Source organism: Mus pahari, chromosome X (assembly GCF_900095145.1).
Source record: "Mus pahari chromosome X, PAHARI_EIJ_v1.1, whole genome shotgun sequence".
NCBI classification, from domain to species: domain Eukaryota; kingdom Metazoa; phylum Chordata; class Mammalia; order Rodentia; family Muridae; genus Mus; species Mus pahari.
In genome coordinates this window covers 118,510,671-118,535,533 of record NC_034613.1, presented here as the reverse complement: position 1 = coordinate 118,535,533, position 24,863 = coordinate 118,510,671, and the positions used below count along the sequence as shown (strand labels likewise).

Here is a 24,863-nt window from a genome sequence, read left to right as displayed (position 1 = left end):
ATCTAAAGCAGTAAAATAATAATATTAACAATCCTACTTAACAATATTGAAGGTTATCCATTTAGGCAAAGAAAAAGACAGAACAGCGTTCAGATGGAAATTGGAGAAAAACATGGCATTATTCAGATTTTGTGATTTCAATATTGAAACTTGAAAGAAACCCACAATTTCTTAGGACCAATAATAGGTTCAGCAAGGCTAAAGAAGATAAGATAGGTATATATAAAATGAATTTTGTTTAATGTACTAGCAAAAAATAATAAAAAGGAAACAAAATCCATTTATTATAATTTCAAAAGGATTAAAATACTTTGAGATAAAAATTATCCAAAGAAATTTTAAGATTTGTACATTGAAAGCTATCAAATGATCTTTTTCAGAAAAAGAAAGTAGAGTCTTAAAGAAAGAGGAAAGCGCCCTGTTTATAGTTTGAAAGATTTAGTGTTCTCAACATGTACTCTTCCCCAAGTTGATCTACAGAATCCATGTAATGGCTATCGAAGTCTTAGCTTTTTTTTTTTTTTTCCTAAGATGATATTTTGAACCCATATCCTAAAGAATCTTTACCAAGGATTCCCTTTTATTTCTGAGTCAGGATTTCTCTGTAGCCTTGGCTGCCCCAGAACTTGCTCTGTAGAGGACGCTGGCCTCACACTCACAGAGACCTGCCTGCCTCTGTCTCCCAATTGCTGGGATTAAAGGTGTGCGCCACCACCACAGTGGTGGGACTGGGATATGGGCTCATGCAGAACTTGTGGGAATGACCAACTAATGACTGGTCTAACTTGAGGCCCACATCATGGCCCATGCCCAACACTGCCTGGATGCCCAGAACCCAGAGACTGAATAGCTCAGAGACCTAAGGTAGAATAAAACCTGACTGACCAAAACAGGTAATGAATGATATGATTATTGTCATCAAAGAGGATTCAACCAGCAACTGATGGGAACAGATGCAGAGATCCATAGTCGAACATTAGGTGGAGCTAGAAAAATCCTGCAGATGTGCAGGAGGAAAGATTGTAGGAGCCAGAGGGGTCAAGGATACAAGAAAAGCCACAGAATCATCTAACCTGTGTTCCTAGGGGTTCACAGAGACTGAACCTATCAGGGAATCTATATAGGGCTATGCTAGGTTCTCTCTCTCTATGTTACAGTTGTGTATCTTGGTGCTCTTATAGGACTCCTAACAATGGGAATAGGAGCATCCGTGCCTCTTTCGCCTGCTCTTGACACCTCCCTCCTCCTACTAGGTTGCCTTATCCAGCCTGGAGATGAGGGTTTGTGCCTAGTTTTATCGTAACTTCTTATGCCATGTTTGGTTGATATCCTTGGGAGGCCTGCTCTTTTCTGACAGGAAACAGAGAAGTGGATGTGGGGGAGAGGGGAGATGTGGGGAGAAACAGGGAGGAGTAGATGGAGAGAAAACTGCAGTAGGGATATATCATATGAGAGAAAAATACATTTAAAAATTAAACTCCTTCTGATGGTTTGTAGATGCTTGGCCCAGAGAGTGGCAATATTAGGAGTTGTGGCCTTGTTGGGGTAGGTGTGTCACTGTGGGTGTGGGCTTAAGACTCTTATCCTAGCTTCCTGGAAGTCAGTCTTCCACCAGCAGCCTTCAGATGAAGAGGTAGAACTCTCAGCTCCTCCAGCCCCATGCCTGTCTAGATGCTGCCATGCTCCCCACTTGATGATAATGGACCGAACCTCTGAACCTGTAAGCCAGCCCCAATTAAATGTTGTCCTTGTAAGAGTTGCCTTGGTCTTGGTGTTTGTTCACAGCAGTAAAACCTTAACTAAGACACTCCTATTCAACTCCAAACTACCCAGTGTTTTCTTTAAATATATTGTTGCTTTAGCCTTCCTTCACTTTATTAAACAGTATATAACTTTATACATAATCTTCATATACCTCTATTCTTATGGAGCTGTACAAACCTTTTCACTTAGGTTTTAAAGTTCCATTTCTACATGTTCAAAATTCACAAACTGCCTTGACCTGCAAGTACCACCTCTTCCAAGAAGCCTTCTCTGATCCTCCCAGTTCAAACAAATTTATTACAGATCCTGCACACTTTGTATTCATCTAATATTTTCCCTTGTTTTTCAATTTCCCAATAAATATTCATTTAATTGTGTCTCTATTGTTTGTCTATGCATATATACAAAATATGGATGTGCTCTCCTGCTGCAGGCTCATGTGTAGGCCAAAGGTTGATGTTGTGGGTTCTTCTTCACTTGATATTCCATTTCATCTTTTTTTTTGAGACATGTTTTTGTTTTACTAAACCATAACTGGGTTTTTTTTTAAAAAAAAAACCCACCAGTGCTAGAGATTCAAACTCAGGTCCTCATGTTTGCACTACAAGCATGTAACCACTGAGCTACACCTTCTCAGACCTGATCCATATATTTTTAATGACAAGATCTTTATGTTATATATCTTTATATAGCCTTAAGTATGCAACACAGTGCCTTTTACAGAAGAATAATACTACATATGTGCATATATATATATATATATATATATATATATATATATATATATATTTGTTACACACACAAAAAAAAATAAGATGGCACAGTGGTTAAGAGCCCAGAAGATTTGAGTTCAGTTACCAGTGCCCATGTTGGGCAGCTTACAGCTGTCTGTAGCTCCAGCTCCAGGAGATCCAATTCCCTCTTCCAGCTACCTAGGGTACCTATACACATGTGGCAAATACACTTACAGAGACACACACACACACAGGTGAATAACAACAAATGTTTACAAAAGAAATTAATGAAACATAAATACTTTAAAATGCTCTCACTGTCAATCTCCTTACTTTAATAATATTCACTATCAATCTTAGCCTACGTCTGTTCTCATTATCATATGTCCCAAAATTCTGGAGTTGCTGTTAATAATATTATTTGAAATATGCACATAATATTTGGGAATCACAGTGATGTTATACCTGGCAGTATCCTATTTTGGGATTCCTATATGCATAAGCTGTCAGTACCCGCCTCAGAGCAGATATGCCAGTATCGCTCTGAAATGCTGGGTGTTCAGGCAGAGAGCGACGCAAATCACGCTCAATTTCTTCAGTAGCCAAGTTGGATGTCCCTAAGGATTGCTCAACCACTTCAGCATAATAGCCAGGGTTAGCTGCCATGTCATTAACAGCACCTGCAAAGACAATTGCATTGACATACAAATAGAATGATACACTAAAGCTACAGTTTGCATATAGTGGCATATTTTTATTTATTATCTTGAAGTTAAGCTCTATGCTTAAATAATATCTGAACACAAAAAGAGAAATTGAAGGAAAGGGAAGCATTACACAAGAATCTACAACGTCAAGTTAACACTATTCTCCAGAATAACATTCCCAGGAAGATTTTTCATTTAATTTTTCCTTGATGCTATGGATATGGACCTTATATTCCCAATTATACATATTCTGCCTAATAAATTCAACTTGTCAGATAGTAGATTTGTGGATACTTAGGCAAGCACATGTAACTACTGCTTTCTCTCTTTGAGTAGTCTGAACTCATGTCCTGGACATCTTTGTGCTTAGAGCCTAATTCCTTGAAGGGGCATATTTACTGTCTATTCAGTGAGGAAATCAAATAAATGTAATACCTGAGAAAAGCATCCAGAGCTCTCCTCTTAACGTCTCTGGAATCCCTCTTACCACCAGATCTCGAGTCTTTTTAGTCCGGAACATGCTAACACCTCGCCCACATTCTGAAAATAAGATGTTCCATGATTGTTCCTTCATCTTTTCTTTCAACTGGAACAGAAAAAGCAAGACAACTAAACAGTGAAAAAAATCATTTCTTGAAAATAACTTGTTCATTCGGTTTACCATGAAACAAAATATGCAGAGCAAAAATTTAGAAAACCAAAAATCATATTCATATTCTAAAGCACTGGACTGTTACCATACAAAACTCTTAAACCCAGACAAACCTAACAGTTTTAATGTACTATCATTACTAGTTCAACTCTTAAAAGTTGCCAAAGTATAACACCCAAGTGGTAAAGGCTTCAAACCATTACTCTTTTCTAATCAATTCCATTTTTGCAGACTGTTAGAAATCCATGCAAAGAAAACTTGATATCCAACATTCCTCTTTTATCTTCACCACTGATAATAGTCTGAGTGTTGTGGAACCAAACAAGGCATGATTCAAACCTCAAAATAAACCTTTCTGTTCTGATACGATTTAGATCAGTGGTTTTCAACCTGTGGGATGCAACCACTTTTGAGGTCAGATAACCCTTTCACAGGAGTCTAAGGCTAAGGCCATCAAAAATACAGAAATTGACATTACATTTAATAATAGTAGCAGAATTACAGTTATGAAGTAGCCATGGGAATAATTCCGTGGTTGGGGGTACCAGATCAAGAAGAACAGTATTAAAGCGCTGCAGCAGTGGGAGGGTTAAGAACCACTGCTCTAGCTGTTTTCCAATTGTTCTTAAACAACTGCTCTAATCCATAGATTTAATGATCTTGTTTCCTTACCATTTTAGAATCAAGATTTTCCAGATTTTGAGGGTGAAATACTGTCATTAAGGCTTCAGTGTTCACAGTTTTGCTGCATTCCTTTGGACATGTCAAAGGTTGCTCCTCAAAATTCTCAGATGGGCCTGTAGAGTCAGAACTAACAGCAACCTAAAAAGAAAAGTCAGAGTGTGACTGTCAAATGTATGTTCACAAGTTCCACCAAAAAATAAAAAAATAAAAACTGCACTGAAATGGAGAAGTGGATCTGGGGAAGAGCAGGGATGGGGGTTGGGACTTGGAGAATGGAAGGGTGGAAATTATGGTCAGGATGTAATATATGAGAGAATACATCAAAAAGGAAAAATGTCTTAATGTCCTGTCATTCATAAACCACAATCTATGGACATATTAAATACTAAAAAAGCATTGTTTATTGTTTTGGTCAAAGTTTGTCAACAAAGTGACCTCTAATAACAGAGCAGAGGGAAGAAGATTAGAAGTACACTGTGATCTTGGTGGCCTAGCTGTCTGCTAATATAATGTTTCTCTCTGTTTCTATACCTTGACCCAAGTGGAACCCTTGACATTTGTTCTCTCCTTCTTTAAATCCCTTCTTTGGGGATTTGATGAGATGTCTGTTTGCTCCACTGCACAAAGAGCTACCAGGCCCTTTTGGCAAGAGCACAAGTTTGTTTGTTTAATTTATTGGCATGTGGAGAATAAACCCAGGATCTCCTCCTTGCAGGACCAAGACTCTATCACAGGATACATCACAAGCTCTCAAGGACAAGCTTTGGGGGCTATATAGGCATGGACTCAAGCCTGCTTCTCTCAGTAAGGGAAGCGAAGAAACAAACCACTAAATGCAAATGAGCTATAATTTGCAGGCTTTAGAAATGTTTCACTCTCAGTTTTCATACATGACAAGACAATTCTGAGAACAAGGTCTAGCTTCTAGGCAAAGATAAAAGCCAGGGCCACAGTTAGTAAAATAGTAAACCTACAGGTACAACTGAAGAACCTTTTGGTAAGATATAAAGATCAAGTTGGTGCTTCCTAGACCCTTTCTCTAAAAATATGTTAGCAACTCTTTCTGTAAAACATTAGAAAAGAGTAAACTTGTCCAGGAGGCCAAGGAAACAGGGACTTGGGGGACGATGTTGGTAATAAGAAGTAGAAAGTATTTACAAGAATTCACAAAAAGTCCACATAATTTTTACAGGAACTATTTGTGGTGTGAATGGAAAGAACTGAGAGAACACAAAAGGAAAATAAATAGTAGGCAGATAAGTAGTAGGCAAAAAAATTGGCAAAAGATAGGAAGAGATAGCAAATAAAAACATCCGGCATCATTCGGCATTAGCTAACTGCATTTTAAAAAAGAATCCACACCTTCTAAAATCAAAGCTGACAATACCAAGTGACTGTGAGGATGTGAAACAAGAACTCTTACTCATTTCTGGTTTTAAAAAAAAGAATGAAGTAGCAACTTTGGTTTGGCAGTTCTTCCAAAGGTAACACAGTTTTTAATATCCAGTTCAATGATCCTCATTGAATATTTAAAGCACAAATTTATACCTGTGTAAAATATCTATTACATGAATTTAAAAAAAATGGCTAAACTAAAAATAAACATCAACTGGCTGGATAACATGGCTCATGTCTCTAACCCCATCACTCAGAAGGCTGAGGTAGGTAAAATTGCAAGTTCAAGGCCAGCCTGAAATATACTGTAAGCCTAAAGCCAGTCTGGAGTTAAAAGATTATTTAAACTACCCAAAGAAAGCCCCTACCACTTGTAGTCATTCCCTATCATCTTCCCCATCTCACTCAGATTCTAGATATAAACTGGCTTTTATATAAACAAAATCTTATGATACATGTTATATTGCATTGGACTTATTTCATTTGGCATAGTATTTTCAAAGTTTTCTCGTGTTCATTTCTTGTTACTGCCCTATAATATGCTACTGTATGAGTGATTGCATTTCATCATCATTTTGTAGACAATGATGTTTTTAAACATTTTCTAGTAATTACAGGTAATTTCATTGGGCACATCCATTATGAGTACCTGTGAGAAAATTTTAGTCTTCATGGGTCAATATGTATGGGTAGAATTAGTGGGCATGCAGTAAATCTATGTTCAACATTTTGAGGAACTACCCAAATGTATCCAATGCAACACAACACTTAACATTGCCAACAGAAGTCTATGGGCTTTTCAAGTTCTTTATTCTTCTTCACCCATTATTATCAACTTTTAAAATAATAGCTATGCTAGCAGGTATGAATAGATAATGTCCTATTATGGTTTTGAGTTGAATTTCCTTAGCAACAAACAATAGAGAAAATCTTTTCATTTGATTATTTGTCATTTTGTTACCTTGTTTAGAGAAATATTTGAATCTGTCCTCAATTTAAAGGAATAAAGACTTACTGCTACACTTATTCTAAGACTTATGAAGTTTCAGGCTTGCAGTTTTGTTCTTTAACTCATTTTGAATTAATTTTATAAGTGCTTTCTTTTAATTAGATATTTTCTTTATTTACATTTCAAATGTTATCCCCTTTGCTGGTTTTCCTTCTGAAAACCCCCTATCCCATTCCCCTCCCCCCTGCTCCCTAACCCACCCACTCCTGCATTTCTGCCCTGGCATTCCCCTACACTGGGGCATTGAGCCTTCTCAGGACCAAGGGCCTCTCCTCCTACTGATGTATGAGAAGGCCATCCTCTGCTACATATGCAGCTGGAGCCATAGGTCCCTTCATGTGTACTCTTTGGTTGGTGGTTTAGTCTCTGGGAGCTCTGGAGGGTCTGGTTGGTTCATATTGTTGTTCTTCCTATGGGGTTGCAAACCCCTTCAGCTTCTTGGGCCTTTTCTCTAACTCCTCCATTGGTGACCCCATGCTCAGTTTGATGGTTGGCTGTGAGCATCCCCATCTGTATTGGTCAGGCTCTGGCAGAGCCTCTCAGGTGACAGCTATATCAAGCTCCTGTGAGCAAGCACTTCTTGGGATCAGCACTAGTGTCTGGGTTTGGTGTCTGCAGACAGGATGGATTCCCAGGTGGGGCTATAAGTGCTTTAAAGAAAGAGTCCAAGTACACTCCTTGTATATAGTAAGCTATTTCCTAGAACCAGTTGTTGAAAAAGACGTTAGCCCTTACTGAATTAACTTCTGTCCTTGTTGGAAATCAATGGATTACAAATGTTGAGGTTTATTCCTACACTATTCAATTACATTCATACATGTTGACGCTAATGCATTGATTAGAACTATAGCTGCCCAGTATGTTTTAAATCAGGAAGTCTTGGTTTTCTAATAGTTTACTTGCTTGTTTTACTTTTGGTTTTGAGAGTTTCACAGTTCAAGCTGGCCTGGGACTCAAGATCCTCCTGCCTCAGTCTCTTGAGTACTAGGACTACAAACATGCACCATCATGCCCAGTTTTCAGTATTGATTTATCTATCCTAAATTATTTGTATTCCCATGTGATTTTCATTACCTCTGGTTTTACTTTTATAACATACCATTTACCCAGCTTCTTCTGAAAATTAACTATTCCAGAGATCTTAAGTAATTTAAAAGAAAACTCATTTAACCCCTTAAATTTTACCAGCTTATGAAGGGGGCTGCAACCCTGTAGGTGGAACAACAATATGAACTAACCAGTACCCCCTGAGCTTGTGTCTCTAGCTGCATATGTAGCAGAAGATGGACTAATCGGCCATCATTGGGAAGAGAGGCCCCTTGGTCTTGCAAACTTTATATGACCCAGCACAAGGGAAGGCCTGGGCCAAGTAGTGGGAGTGGGTGGGTAGGGGAGCAGGGGCGGGCGAGGGGTATAGGGAACTTTCAGGATAGCATTTGAAATGTAAATAAAGAAAATAATAATAATAAAAAAGATGGTATATACCAAAAAAAATTTTTACCAGCTTAAGAAAGATAAAGATAATGTCCATGGCTGAGGTAGATGGAAAGTAACACCTTCTTTTGTAAATACAGATAGAAATAAATACAGATAGAAATAAATACAGATAGAAAAGTTGATGTTTGCGGGCAGAATCTCAAAGAATGCACAACCATATGACCAAGGCAGCAATTATTATTCATAATATACTCATACTATCAGAAAAATATTTTAGAGGAAGAAAAAAAGCTCACGACAAAACCCTAAATATAAATTTACAAGAACAACAACAACTATCCGAGCTGTATTTGTAACTGCCTCTGAAGTGTTCATAAAATCACGTTCACCTACAGTGACAGTGGCTTGAAACAACTGAATATTTGAATCGTAACAAGAGTGCAGTGAAGTAGACTATTTAAGCAACAAAGCTGAATTCTTGGCAATTCTGTTCTTTCTCCCCTGACTTTGACTTCATGACTATACCATTTCTAAGATGCACTGATTTAGGTGCTCACAATCATGTAAGGAATAAACTTGGCATTCAGACATTTTGTTGCCTGAGCAAAATCCACTCCAATCTAGAAAGTAACATAGGTTATTAGCCTTTTTTTCCTTTTCTGTATCAAGCACTGATTTTAGAAATAGAATATGTCTTTAACAGAGAAGGAAATATAGGGCAAAGGTTAATATTTCTTTGTGCATAACCTTTCTATAATGTGACAGACTTAAAATATCTTACAAATAGCACAATCAATAGTGATTGAGAGACAGAGTTCAGCTGTAAAATAAAAAATTAACATAACATTTACAAAGAAAGACTTCTTTCAAATACAACAAGCTTATTGTAATTGGCGTCCCATTCATATCCATAAGCTAAAATAGATTGATAATTTTATTTCTAACAAAATTTCTGGTTTCCTTACTCAGAAATAAATCTGCTACCCCTGAGCTAAGATACCTACAGAAAACACCCTTCTTATTAAAAAAAACATTTAGTGTATGTGCATGGTAGGAATGTGTATGAGTATGTGTATATCATGGTATCTCTGTCTATGTGCACATGTGTGCATGCGTGTGTGTGTGTGTGTGTGTGTGTGTGTGTGTGTGTGTAAATGAGACATAAATATCATATCCCTCCTCCCCAAGGCTCAGGAAACATCTTAGAAGAGGAAGAAGAACAGTGTTTTCTAGGAATGACGGAACCACTCAGTGCCATGGTAACTCACAACACCTGTAGGTACCTGCAGAAGGCTTGAGTACCATCAAGCCAGTCAACATTCTAGCATGAAACTGGGGAGAGGCTCATGAGACCCCACCTCTAGATGAAGAGCTATGGAAAGTTGATGGTTTCTGAGGGAGGGAGAGTCAGCTTTCTTGAAGAGTGTGGCCACTGGTGTGGGCACCAAGCACAGCTGACGGTTCCACATCCAGCCACATATGAGCAGTACAGACTGGATTAGGAAGGATGTTGAAAACAGAGAAATCATTAAGTTGGGAAGTGATTGGGGGGAGTAAGAAGGAGAAGTTAGAGTGAATATATCAAAATATACTATATGCGTATGTGAAGTCCTCAAATAATAAAATATACTACTAATAAAATAAAAATGTCCTTGCCAAAAAGAAACCTCCTTTGCTTCTTTGTTTTAAATATGGATTGAATCCAGGGATATAAGCATGCTATGCAAAAGTAGAAATACTGAACCATATCTCTAACCCTTTTTATTTTTTAATTCTTAAACAGGGGTCTCCCTTAATTAGTTAGGCTGTGCTTAACCTTGTAATCTTTCTGCCGCATTCTCCCAGGGAGCTGGGGTTACAGGTCCTGGCTCTATTAGCTTTTATTTGCAAATCTAGCATTAGGCAACATCATTATGTCCCTAGAACTCAATACTTACAATTAAAAACTTAGAAATTCAGACAAAACCAAGAACTAATTACATATGCTTTGATAATCTGTAGAAAATATTTGCCTATCTAAACATGTTAAGGCATAAATCCAGTTCTATTTTTCTTGACATTCTATAGCAGTGGTTCTCAACCTTCTTAACACTGTGACCCTTTAAGAGTTCCTCACATTGTGGTGATGCCAACCATAAAATTATTTGCATTGCTACTTCATAAATGTAATTTTGCTACTGTTATGAATTGTAATGTAAGCATGTGTGTTTTCCAATGGTCTTAGGCGACACCTGTGAAAGGGTCACTCAATCCTGAAAGCAGTGACAACCCACAGGTGGAGAACCAGTGTCTTATGATTCATTTGTAATGCAAATTTTAATCTCTGATAGTTCTTTCTAGTCTTTGGAACCACGTTGCCTCGTTCTAAGCTAAAAGAGCCCAACTTTCCCATACTTAGTAGCTTCAGATTTTATCTAGCACTATTTTTTTTATTATACATATCAAAAAACAGTTGGCCAGAATTTTATAAAACCTGTTCATGTGCCCATGTTTTAGTGTAACTTATTAAACTGTAGAACATGGTAACTGATACCTAGTTAAAATTTGGACAGTGTTGGTGCTTATAATCCCAATTACTTCTGGAAGCGTTTGTCCTTTGTGACACATTTTTATGTCCTCACAGGTCCTATGACATAGGAAAAACTTCCTGAATTCCTTTCTGTGCTCAGATTTAAATGTGTTCATTTAGATTCTTGAGATTTAGATTTTAAAAATTTGATAGTATAAAAATTGCTGGGTTTGTTAAAATTACATAATCCACTTTTCTCAATGTTTAGGTAAGTTGATTACAGCTATAAAAAATGGAGTTATAACTTCTGTTATTTAGAAATCAAATGTGCTGCCTTTTTAAATGCTAGGCATTTAATACTGAACATTGCCCATGATAAATAAGTGCTCTAGCATTGAGGTGTGGCCCTAGCCCCTAGTTCTTGTTTTAGAAAGGTTTCTATTCACTAGTTTTTATGATGTCCTACAGAAATAACAAGGTATATACAGACACCTATAATAAAATGGGCCCAAATATTTCATTATTATGATGAAAATCTTCAATTATGGGCCAGTGAAATGGCTTAGCAGGTAAAGGAGCCTGCTGCCAGGCTGAGTTCAATCACCAGGGCCCATATGGTGGAAGCAAAGAACTGACTCCCACAAGCTGTTCAATAGTGACAACTACATGAACCCCCACCACCACCACCACACATACTTAAAATCAGTGAAAATAAAACATGAGAATTCAAAAACCATACTTCCATGCAAACTGAAATATAATATAATATACTGATTAGTATATTCTGAACATCCCTATATTAAAGACTCTGAAATGGGAAAGAACAACTAGAAATCCTTAGCATTTTGATGAACCTAGAAGTGGTGAACATTTGAAACAAAATCTTTCCTTGACAATGGAGGCCACTCATCCACCAGAGACATGTGAGGCTTTCAAGAAAACTTCTAGTAGGACATGAAATGAAAGTGAAGGATACTCAGAATAAACACTGGATTTAACATGGACTAAACCTGAGACTTAAAAAAAAAAAAGGGTAGAGCAGATTTGACATAAGCAGGGATATGGGACTAGTAAGGAAGTAATTATCAAGACTGGTTAAATGTTATTTATGTCCTTGCATCAGGCTAAGGAATATTCTGGCTAAAAATATTCTAAAAAAATATGTGACAGCAAATATGGGCAAGAAAAATTCTTCATGGCCTATATAAAGATTCTGAATCTGGGACTGAGATGACACACATTTATTAAAATACTGAGGTTTATTGAAGGGAAGGCTTAGTCTACCAATACTGCATTATAAATGAATTAGCATATTATTTAGTCTTCATTCTCCAGTGATAAAGGGCTCTGTATGTCAATTTAAATAAAATAATGTAACCAGCAAAGTCAATGTTGATTATTTACCTGTGAATCTTTAATTATAAGTAAACCGTTAAGTTTGGTACATTTTATAAGTATGTAAAAATACAACACTCCTGGATTCAGAGTTGAAAATTCATTTGAATTCAATCTGTCAATCTGTCTACATTTCCTTGAAAAATATACTAAAAATAAAAACCAGGTTTCTAACTACTCTTTGTTCAGAGTATTTATTATCTCAAACATTTTATAACTTAAAACTCTCAGCAAAATCATTGTATATATTTAAAACTTATAATTATTTTTGCTATACTTATATGTATGTGTACAGGTAAGTGTATACAGAAATCATAGGACAACTGTGGACTTATTTTCTTCTTTCATCCTTACTTGCTCCTAGCAATCAAATATAAGTTGCAGGGCTTGTGTGGCAAGTGCTATTACATGCTAAGCCATCTCATTATCCATCTCCCTAATATTTTCCTAATAAACACCTACATCACTGTTTTTCCTGGGACTAAATTATGTCAATAAAGCTGAACAATTAGGTATTAAAATATTTAATCTGGTTTAAAATTGCTATCTCTATAGCAATAAAAAGAAAAGTTTTATTCTTTTTGCTTTTATTTTATGTATATGTGTGGTTTGTCTACATGTTACTTATGTGCACCATGTGCACACAATAACCTCAGAGGCCAGAAGAGGGGATCAGATCCCCTGGACCTGGGGTGATAAGTGTTGTAAGCTGCCCAATGCAGGTGCTGAGATCAAGAGCAACCAAAGAGCAGTCAGTATTCTTAACCACTGAGCCTTGTCTCCAGCCCCAATAAGAGAGAACAATTAAGGTCTTATTAAGTTCTCAAATATAGATGGACTTAAAATTCAAGTTGTACGAACATACGAGGTGTGCTTATTGAAACATAGCAAATAAAGTAGAAAAATCAAATGACAGCAGTTCCTAAATTATTAAATTACAGTCCTTAATTTTTACTTCTGCATATAATATAGAATATATAATTTCTTTAGACTTGGGTTTTTACAATAAGGCAGATGAGTATAAACAGGAAAATTACCATTGATTCATTCTGGAAGACCAGACTATTCTTTGTTTTTTTTTTTAACTTAACATTTGTTGGGATTTATTTACTGTTTCAAGCCATTCTGCTGAGTTCTTCAAGGTGCTACAAATATGAAAAATATATTTTCCAAGGTTTATAGTCCAAATATAAATATGGAAAATGTTCCATTATTAAACAAAATATAGCATAAATAATGCATAAATCAAAAGCTATAGAGGCTTCAAAAATGGAGAGGGTGGATTGGAAAATAAGACAGAGTTAGTTCATAGTTGAGAAGCTTTGGAAAACAATATTTACAGGAGGATAATTAGGATATAGGCAGGCAGATGCCAGTAAGCAAGCCAGGAAGTGCCCAGAAAGTCACCTGACACAGAAATTAGATGTGGCTTAAGGATAAGCCAAACAGTGGCTAACATTCCAGGCGCAGACTATTCTAAAGACAAAGCTTTTCTCCAAAACTATTTGATTGCTATAGAGATTACCTCTGTACTAACATCATCTTGCTTTGAAGCTGCACGGCACTTGAGCCTGAGTTTTGCCACCAGTTGCTCAAAGTCTTTAAGCTCACTGAAACGAAAAGCTGTTTTTCCTTTGATGCTAATGATGACCGATCGGTTGGAGTCATCAGTTTTATCTACAGCTAAGACCTGGGGAGTAAAAAGATAAAGAAGTCAATCACATTTTCTCCTAGGGCTGACATTCAGATATATGCTTCTTTGAAAGTTTTGGTCTGTGGTATGACTTACTAAGAGATTCATGAATAGGAATTGTGCTAATGATGACCCACAACTCAGCTCAAGCTACTTTACTTTTCAAGGAAAGAGCTAAATTAACATGTTCTTTAATGTTATCAATTCAAACAAAATATTCAGTGATGAATACTAAGTTTTGACTGACATGAACGTTACCAATTCTATTCCTGATGATCAAATACATCAAATGTGACAGTCTAAACTTTGGTAATCATACCTTAAGGGTCAGAATGATCAAACTTATTTTGTGTGATCCTAAATCATCATCTCTCAACCTGCGAGTTGTGACCGCTAGGAGGGCCATATCAGATATCCTGCATATCAGATATTTAAAGAGTAGCAAAATTATACTTATAAAGTATCAATGAAATAAATTTATGGTTGGGGGACCCCATAACATGAGAAACTCTATTAAAGGGTCACAGCATTAGGAAGGTTGAGAAGTACTGCCCTAAATCTTTATCTACTTTTTAAAATTCCTCACTTTTTGCAAAGCTTTTCTAAAAGGAATTTTAAAATATCCCATAAGTTACTATTTTTAACTGAGGAGTAATTTTGTATTCAAATGATTATTTAAATTGCTAAAATGATACATTTCCTGAGAAATTCACAGAATTAGAGGGTGTTCTAGAAATTAAAAACTTATATGTACCCAAATTTATATTACCTCTCGTAATGGAATGATTACACTACATAGATTCCCATCCTGGCTAGCAAAGCAAATATAGTTTTCTGAGATGCACATTTTCCCATGAGTACTGAAGTGGCTGAATGGTACCCATAAAAAACACTCATGTACTTCTTTCAAAGTCTCTTCTTTGGGTAGCCTAAAAAAGGCTTTGAATTGCTCACTGTGGGCTCGATATTCCAAACCTCTGTAGAAAAGAAAAAAGAAAAATAGGGAGGGAGGGGCTCAAGGGATGAATTCTAAAGTACAAATACAACAATAGTGCTTAACCTATATAAGCTAGAAAGCAGAAAAATTAACCATTAAGTGGTTTGCTCTTCAATGAATTCTTAAATGGAAAAATAAAATAACAGACAGATTCCTGATAAATTTCATTTATTGTTTTCTTCCAATCTCATTTTATTCACAGATTAGGATACACAAAACTTAGAGATAATATAGGTCTCAAGATTATGTGTTAAGGGTGATTTTCTGGAGGACTAGTATTATAATACATTAATGATATGTTCCTATTGCTAAATGCAACCTTAGAATGCAGTAATTACATATTTGGTTATTAGATAATCAAGCAGCTATACAAATAAAACAAAATTAAATAATGAAAATTTGTGGACTAAATTTTAAAGAGGAAGAGCATATTAGAAAACAGAATATCAAGATTCAGTTAAACAAAATTTTACATGATTGCTTAAAAACATCCAAGGTTGAAGCAGAACAAAACAACACTGCTTGCACCATGCTGGGCAGAGGACTGGAGTTGATAAACAGATGAATCTTGTTAACTGACAGATAAATATATAAATACAAAGCTGTTGCTCTAAATAGCATGATTTTTCTAGGGGCACTAACTACCTTGTGCTATGCAGCAATGCCATCTGGGGTAGTGAGGAAATTATGCAAGTTCTAACTCAAAGCCAACAAAATTGAAACTAAATTCGTCCTTCCTGCATCAACAGTTTGAAAATGTAGTACTTCATCGTGTCTGGCAAAATAATCCTGATATATATAACCAGAATACATAAACCCATGTACATTTTTACTCTACTTAAGTTGTAATTTGGTGGGCTATTTCATTATTAAATGGATGACTAATCACAGCCCATTCCTGTGAATAGAAAAAAAATTCTGTGGCATATTACTACAAAATAAAAAGAAGTATGTTGTGTTAAGCCCTAATTTTGCTGACATTTAAAATTTTCTGGAATAAAACACATGAATGAATATACATCAAATGTCTGCAAGAGGGCTTCCAGATTGTTTATATTATAGCGGACATATTTTTAAAGCAAACAGAGGCATGAAGTGGGAGTGGGTGGGTTGGGGATCAGGGGAAGGGGTATAGGGGATTTTTGAAGAGGAAGCTAGGAAAAGGGTTTGCATTTGAAATGTAAATGAATAAAACATCTAATAAAAATAAATAAATAAAAATGTGCTCTAAAGTCTGTCCTAGTAGGTTATTCTTAACTTACTAGAAAAATTATTTAGACATATATGACTTTTAATATGCTCAGTCAAAAATATATAAGACAAAATTTACTACATCTCATTTAAATAAAGATTCAGCAATGGATAAACTCACTGAAACATGACCTCTTACATCCTATTTTAAGGGAAATAAATTTATAATTTTTTAAATTTTAGATTTTTTTCTTTATTTTATCTACTTTTGTGTACATTTTTTTGTTTGTTTGTTTTTGGGGTTTTTTTTTTGTCTGCATGTGGGTCAGCACACCATGTGCATGTAGTACTTGAAGAGGTCAGAAGAGGGTATTGGATCCCCCAGGACTGGAGTTCATGCATGCTGGAAATTGAACCCAGGTCTTTTGTAAGAGTAACCTTAACCATTGAGCCATCTCTCCAGCCCACAAGTTTTATATTTAATTAAAATATTATATCACCTCTCCTTCCAACCCAAAACCTTCTCATCCCCATCCCCCTCTCAAATTCATGGGCGTGCTCTCTCTCTCTCTCTCTCTCTCTCTCTCTCTCTCTCTCTCTCTCTCTGTCTCTCTGTCTCTCTCTCTCTCATATGGATATATGACGTACGGATAAAGAGGTAAATACAACTTGCTGAGTCTGTTCAGTGTGGCTTGTATACACATGAATTTAGGGCTGGCCACTTGGTATTAGGTAGCCAATGAGAGGCTCTCCCTGAAGAAGACTAATTCTCCCTTTCTCAGCAGTCATTATTTACTTGGCATTTAAGCAAATGCCAACATGAATGGAACATGAAGTGAACTTTTAAATTGCTTTTATTCATGTAAATGTGAGTGTAGCTGTATGAGCTTATGTGGACCATGTGCATGCAGGTGTCTGAGGAGGCCAGGGCACGTCAAATCCCCTGGAACAGGAGTTACAGGTAGCTAGCTGTTAACCACTGTATGGCTGCTGGGAATCAAACCCTGGTCCTCTGCAAGAACAGACAGTGCTCTTACCTTCTGAGCCATCACTGAGCTTTAAATTCTTAATGAAATAGCTCCATTCAGAAATCATCTGAGATGTAACTTTGGTAATAAAGTGTAAAAATTCACCTCATTATTCTAATTTCTAGAAAAGCAGACTCTCAATCTTTACGCATCTGAATTTTAGGAATAGTTTAAGAACTATGGGAGAAATGACTACCTGATCAGGGCTGGGTAGTATACAACAAGCCTCCATATCTCTTTGTAGTCTATCCACAGGACTCTGGATTAGGTCTCTTTTAAACTTTCCCACTCTATATCCTCATCTTCCTTGCCAAAAGCAGCTTGCACTAGCTATTTCTGGATCCTTTCCCCTCTTCCTCCCCGCTGGCAAGTTCCTTTCAGTCAACTGTTTAAGTGTTGAGCAGAATGAAAGGCTCTGTTCAGTTTCAGCAAACTGAATATAATGATGAACAGTGATCAGTCAGATAATTGTTTTTTGCCTCCTCCCTGAAGACAAGCACTCCTTGTGTAGGTCAGGCTGGACTAGAACTAATTAGTGATCCTCCTGCCTCAGCCTTAAAATAGCCAGAATTATGTACATATGTCCCCACTCCCACCTGGTCAGATACTTCTGATGTAGGCACTAATAGTGATTAGTACTTACATAGCTCTTTTATATTTAACCACCACTCACTTCACTCCTTCCTAATAAGGGTCCACAGAGGTAGAACCATAGAGGAGGAAAAGAAGCCTGGAGAAATCAAGAGATTTCTCCAGTCTCAAACTAAAGCCTATACTCCACTGACTCTACTAAGCTGCCCCTACATAAAAAATGTTACACTATTACTAAATTGGTTAAAAAATAAACAATATGTTTAACTACTCTAGAGTTAAAATTATCTAGACTACAAACAGACAAATTTAGAGTTACCTAAACACATTAAACTCTCTGCATTTTTTGAAACTACTCTGTGCTGGCTACTTTTATGTCAGCTTGACACAAGCTGAATCATCAGAGAAGAGGGGGCTTCAAGTGAAGAAAATGCTTCCAGAAGACTGGGCTGTATGTAAGCCTGTAAGGCATTTTCTTAACTGGTGGTTGAGGGTAGAGATCCAAGCCCATTGTGGGTGGTACCATATCTCAGCAGGTAGGCTGGGGTGCTCTAAGAAAGCAAGCTGAGCAAGCCTTGGGGAGCAAGCCAGTAAGCAGCATTCCTCAAAGACCTCTGCTTCAGCTGCTGCCTCCAGGTTCCTGCCCTGTTGGAGAGCTCTTGCCCTGACTTCCTTTGATGATGACCAGTGATATGGAAGTGTAAGTGAAATAAACCCCTTTCTTCCCAAGTTTCTTTGATCATGGTGTGTCATTGCAGCAACAGAAATCTTAAGACATCCTCTAACAGAAATAGTATTTAAGTTAAAAAATAATTTCCAAACCTAACTTCTATTATCTCTTAGAATAAAATTTCATAGAGGAGTACTTCTGAAGTACATTCAAATAAGCTTACAAATATAAACATCAATGATCAATCCCAGAACAAAATTATCATATAATAAAGAACAGTTAACTTTTAATGTTAATCAGTGTTATGATTCTTACAGCCAAAAATACTTTAAAATGTAAACACTGGGTCCAGTGGCATGGCTCAGAGGGTAAAGGCGCTTGCTTCCAAGCCTGAGTTGCCAGAATCCACACGCCATGGAAGGAAGAAATGACTTCTGCAAGCTCTCCTCTGACCTCTGTACTCATGCCTTGGAATGAATGACTCCCCCATAACCTCTAAAATAATAACTGAAAGGAGAAGTAAATATTAATGATTGAATACCTTTTGGTAATCTGTAGAGGATCATCAAGAACTGGGTCATTATCAAATGTTTCCTTATCAAAAAGTCTCTTTATGGCATAGTTTGCCAGTTGTTCCATAAGAAGGTATGTCTCATTAATGTGCAAAAACATTGAAAAATAGTGATTCTCTCCTTGAGAACATACGTGAATGCTCTCTGTTAATATAACAGTTGAAGTCTTTTCAAGTTTTGAGATTGCATCCCAGGAGATAATGAGTTTAACTGCAAATAAGTAAGTGTGATTAAATTCTCATATTGATTTATGTTTATAATTCAGTTACTTTATCATGACCACTGGCAAAATGCCACAGTATTTTTTGAAGCAGTATCATAAACATATAATAGTCAGTGATTCTAAAAATAGATATATGTTCTTGTTTTGTTGTTTTGTTTTGTTTTGAATATTATTGGGATTGAATCCAAGGCCTTATGCATACCACATATGTGCTCTACTACTGAGCTATATATCCCATACTTGGAACAGATATCATTTTAAAGAATATGAAAGCAATTTTTATATGTTTCAATCTGTTTATATATAATTATCTAATTATACACCCATTTATATAAAAGCTATACATATGTTACAAGTAGTACCATTTGATTCTCTGTGGCTGCAAAATAGGATGTATCTCATGAGGTAGAATGGCTACTAGTTTATGTTGTATGTTTAAGACAAGAATTAAAATACACATTAAAGCTAGTAAGTAGCTAACGTCTATAAGATAATACACGCTTATCTTTTAAAATTCATCTGCAATTCATAATATCAAAGATTTCGCTATCCACATTTTAATTGTTCCCCTGTGTTACATAAGGAGCCTTAAAGGGATTCTTCGTGTGGTTGAAACCTTTTTGATATGTGTATAATTTAATTACTTTTAATGTCAATCCCATTACTTTATCAACAACCTAACACCAGTGAGTCAAGAAGACAGTCAGAAAATCAAAAGCCACGATAAACAATAAACACTTACTTTCTGATCCCAGCAAGAAGGAATAGAAGCTCAGAAAGTTGGTACTTAGATAGAGCCAACCCTGACAAGGGACCCGTCCTTTCCAGTAACTGCAGGAATAATAAGTTACTAATTTTTCCTGCTCTGGTAAACCAAAAGATTTTTCAAATTTCAAAAGGGCTTCTCGAAATTTCTCAGGATCATCTTCTTTAGCAAAAGATTGTTTTCCCTCTTCAGCAATTAGTCCCTAGAAGAGAAAAAAATATCTTCTGAAAACTTACCATCACCTATCAACAAAAATATTTTTTCATATTTAGTTTTAAGTATAGTTGATCAAATGAACCTAATGTGCACATGCATACTTCTATTAGGATAAAGGTGAGCACATTGTTAGTTTTGTACTAGTATTTTTCTCTTCATAAAAGAAATACCAAAAATGTAGGCATCAAACAACATCTGAATGAACAAAAGCTTTGCTCACAACCTAATTTAAGAGATAGTGAAATGAAAATACCAACAGGGATATTCACAAGAGCAATGAGAGCAAACCATTGTGCAATTTTCTGAAGCACTTATCCTGGCATTCATGCATGAGCTTCTGAAAGTCCCGAAAAGTGCCACTAAGCATGACCTTGCATGTCACTTCCAATCTTTATAGAAGAGGGCTGAAGATTTTAGTACTCCACTCACAGAATACACCTATACACCTTTCTTTGGAGTCATGCACATTTTCTTTGGGGCCCTTAGAACTCATAACAACTGTCTAAGCAATGAGGAAACTGAAGGTGAGTTGATTTCCATAAATTCTTACTATTTAAAAAAAGATATAAAGTATTGGGTTTTATTATGACATTTCCATACGTGTATATCACTGTAATTTGCTCATAATTCACGCCTGTAGCCCTTTCTTGTCCCCCACCACTCTACTCCTCCAAACCCCTTCTTACTCTCAATTTCAATGTCATATATATATATATATATATATATATATATATATATATGCATATATATATATATAAAAAATGTAAGTTTTAATAAGTATTTATCTTTGTGCACAAGAAACATGTAACAAATTCTGCTCCTATAATCTGGATTTTAATATACATTTAAATCTGTGTATGAGAGAAACATGCAATATTTGTCTTTTGTTTTATTCCCAGTTCTCTTTCTGCTTCCATTAGTTCCCTCCCTTCCTCCATGTAGTCTTGTCCTTCACTTTGAGTATGTGTGTGTGCCTCTGTGTGCGTGGGTGCGTAATTTAAATTTTGTATATGAAAGAAACATGGGAAGCTTGACTTTGAATCTAGCTTACTTTGCTTAACAAAGTTATTTTCAATTCTATATATCTTTTGCAAATGCTATAATTTCTTTCTGGGAGAATAAACTCCTCTGAGAATACCTCCTTATGCACTCATCCATTCCACTTACTCTTATTTTGCCTTGTACAAAATTAGTAATATCTTCATTTGAATCAAACACAGATAGAGTCTTCATGATATTTTGTTCCAACCAGTCCCAATGTTTTGTTATTTCTTCTCTGTTGGCTCCTGATTTATAATATAGAAAAGAAAGATTCGAGAAAAACTCCTTAATAAACTTCTTGATACTTGAATTTAGTTTAAGAAATTTGCCACTTTCACAAATGATGGCTATATAAAAACAAAGATAGTACATTTATTCTCTATTCTACTTAAGCATATAAGCATGGACAATAGAGCTATAGTTATTATAAATGAAAAATGTAACGTTTAATAAATTGGGAAAAAGTGATTATAGCTCATAAGAAAATATTAAAACAATTCTGAACAATAAGTAGTGCCTACAAAGTAATCATTACCTTAAAAAACATGTAAACACACAGAACAGGGACCACACACACACACACACACACACACACACACACACACACTTTACCCCTTGGTCCTCAAATACAAATACTAGTATTGTGTCTAAATTCTTCGTGGCTAAAAAATAGCAAGCATGCGACAGTCCTTCATATTGCTGTGCAAATGAGGACTCTTTACTATGGTCACAAAACAGAAGAAAACTTTGGTAACAATCATACCACTCATTTAAAAACCTAACAAACTTATAGAAAATTTACAATAGAAGTCAGGAACCTTGTGGCAATAGTAAACCATAAGACCTACTACATCAGTGTTAGCTGTCTTATTGGAGATCACGTTAAATATTATTATTTCTAGGCCGGGCACTGGTGGTGCACGCTTTTAATCCCAGCACTTGGGAGGCAGAGGCAGGCGGATTTCTGAGTTCGAGGCCAGCCTGGTCTACAGAGTGAGTTCCAGGACAGCCAGGACTACACAGAGAAATCCTGTCTCAAAAAACCAAAAAAAAAAATATTATTATTTCTAGGTTTGATTTCACTTGTAGAAAGTTTTATTATCAAGACCCACTCCTCAGACTATTCCTTCTTAGAAGGGGAACAAAATACTCAAGAGAGGAAATAAGGAGACAAAATGTGGAGCAGAGACTAAAGGAAAGGCCATTCAGAGACTGCCCCACCTGGGAATCCATCCCATATACAGTCACCAAACCCAGACACTATGGTGGATGCCAACAAGTGCTTGCTGACAGGAGCCTGATATAGTTATCTCTCTTCTGAGAGGCTTTGCCAGAGCCTGACAAATACAGAGATGGATGCTCACGGAAAACCATTGGACTGAGCATGGGGCCCCCAATGGAAGAAAAAGGACTGAAGGAGCTGAAGGGGGGTTGAAACCCATAGGTAGAACAATAATATCAACCAACCAGACCCCCCAGAGCTCCCAGAGACTAAACCACCAGTCAAAAAGTACACATGGAGGGACCCATAGTTCCAGCCACATATGTAGCAGAGAATGGCCTTGTTGGTCATCAATGGAAAAGAGGCCCTTGGTTCCGTGAAGGCTCGATGCCCCAGTGTAGGGGAATTCAAGGGCGGGGAGGCAGAAGTGGGTGGGTGGATGGGTTGGGGAAGCACCCTTATAGAAGCAGGGGAAGGGAGCATGGGATATGGGGTTTCTGGAGGGGAAACTGGGAGAGGGGATAACATTTGAAATGTAAATAAATAAAATATCCAATAAAAAGAAAAAAAGAATCTTCCTAGAGATATGGATTATACAAATCTCATTAAAACCAATAATCTTAACTGCATAGAATGGTCCCATGATTTATATAGAGGAACACAGTAAAATTTTATTGACCCTGAAAACTTGCTTATTTTCTATAATCCAGTTAGACTTTTATTCATGTTATGAATACAAGCTAAATTTATGGAATCAGCTTCATTTGCAAGAATAGTCACCTTTAACTCTTTTAAAGTAGAGAGGACATTTCTTTCAAACAATTTTGATCAACCAGCTTTAGAGCTGAGATTACAAAATTCTCTTACTCTCATCTGCTTTTAGTTTTGATGGAATCTAATTTAAAAGACCAAGAGATAAGACTCAACATCAAGTCTAAGGGAATTTAGCGAATTTCCTTTAAAGCCACCCATCCTCATAATTGTTCACTCTACTTTCACAAATCTGAACAGTCTACAAATTCATGTGGATTTTTTTCAAAAATCACACACTCTTTGGAAAAAAGCAATCAGTAATCCAATATTTAAAAGGTCATAAATAGGGGCTGAAGAGATGGCGCAGCAGTTAAGAGCAATGGTTGTTCTTCCAGAGGAACCAAGTTCAATTCTCAGTAGCCACATGGCAGCTCACAATAGCATGTAACTCCTGTTCCAGGGAATCTGACATCCTCAGACATCCATGCAAGCAAAACAGCAATGTGTGCAAATTAAAATACATATATACACACATATTTACAGTCACCAAACCCAGACACTATTGCAGATGCCAACAAATGTTTGCTGACAGGAGCCTGATATAGCTGTCTCCTAAAAGGCTCTGACAGTGCCTGACAAATACAGAAGTGGATGCTCACAGCCATCCATTAGACTGAGCATGGGGTCCCCAATGGAGGAGCTGGAGAAAGTACCCAAGAAGCTGAAGGTGTCTGAAACCCCATCGGAGGAGCAACAATATGAACCAACCAGTAACCCAGAGCTCCCTGGAACGAAACCAAAAACCAAAGAGTACACATGGAGGGACCCATGGCTCCAGCCTCATATGTAGCAGAGGATGACCTAGTTGGTCATCAATGGGAGGAAAGGCTCTTGGTCATGTGAAGGCTCAATGCCCCAGTGTAGGGGAATGCCAGGACAGGGAAGCAGGAGTGGGTGGGTTGGTGAGCAGGGGGAGGGAGGATGAGATGGGGGTTTGGGAGGGGAAAACAGGAGATGGGATAACATTTGAAATATAAATAAAGAAAATATCTAATAAGAAAAAGAAATAAAAATTTTAAAAGACCAGAAATGATTAGGTTTCAGTTTTGTTTACTATTACAATGGAATTATAGAAAAGATACCAGCCAGGCAGTGATGGCGCACGCCTTTAATCCCAGTACTTGGGAGGCAGAGGCAGGCAGATTTCTGAGTTTGAGGCCAGCCTGGTCTACAAAGTGAGTTCCAGGACAGTTAGGGATATACAGAGAAACCCTGTCTTGAAAAACAAAACAAAACAAAAACAAAAACAAAACAAAAGAAAACAAACAAAACAAAAAAAGATACCAAACTGTCCTTGTGAGTTTAAAAAAGATCTGATCTATATTATTAGGAAGATCTGGATAATTTGGGCATGAATGATTATGTAGCACTACTTATAAACCATTCCTTCGTATTTTAAGGTTACAATGCCTTCTGTGAAATAGCATATATGTGAACACAAATACATTTCAAATATTCAGGCTTCCATTTTTTCAGGGAACTACCTTTAAGTTTAGGCTCAGCATAAACTCCAAGTTCTCTTCACCTCAGGAGGAGGAGGAGGGGGAGGAGGAG

At 36.7% G+C, this 24,863-nt stretch overlaps 1 protein-coding gene across 2 annotated transcripts in view; it reads right to left on the bottom strand.

The window, feature by feature from the left end:
* Window positions 1-24,863, bottom strand: part of Tbc1d8b (TBC1 domain family member 8B) — a 67,725-nt gene that overhangs the window by 27,396 nt on the left and 15,466 nt on the right. For both annotated transcript variants that reach the window (XM_021187475.2, XM_029534342.1), the window contains exons 3-10: window positions 21,401-21,519; window positions 19,994-20,219; window positions 18,998-19,238; window positions 14,749-14,956; window positions 13,812-13,976; window positions 4,530-4,679; window positions 3,641-3,791; window positions 2,964-3,178 (exon numbers count right to left, since the gene is read on the bottom strand). In XM_021187475.2, the coding sequence (XP_021043134.1) occupies window positions 2,964-3,178; window positions 3,641-3,791; window positions 4,530-4,679; window positions 13,812-13,976; window positions 14,749-14,956; window positions 18,998-19,238; window positions 19,994-20,219; window positions 21,401-21,519 (1,475 nt within the window). The remainder of the gene's footprint in view (window positions 1-2,963; window positions 3,179-3,640; window positions 3,792-4,529; window positions 4,680-13,811; window positions 13,977-14,748; window positions 14,957-18,997; window positions 19,239-19,993; window positions 20,220-21,400; window positions 21,520-24,863) is intronic.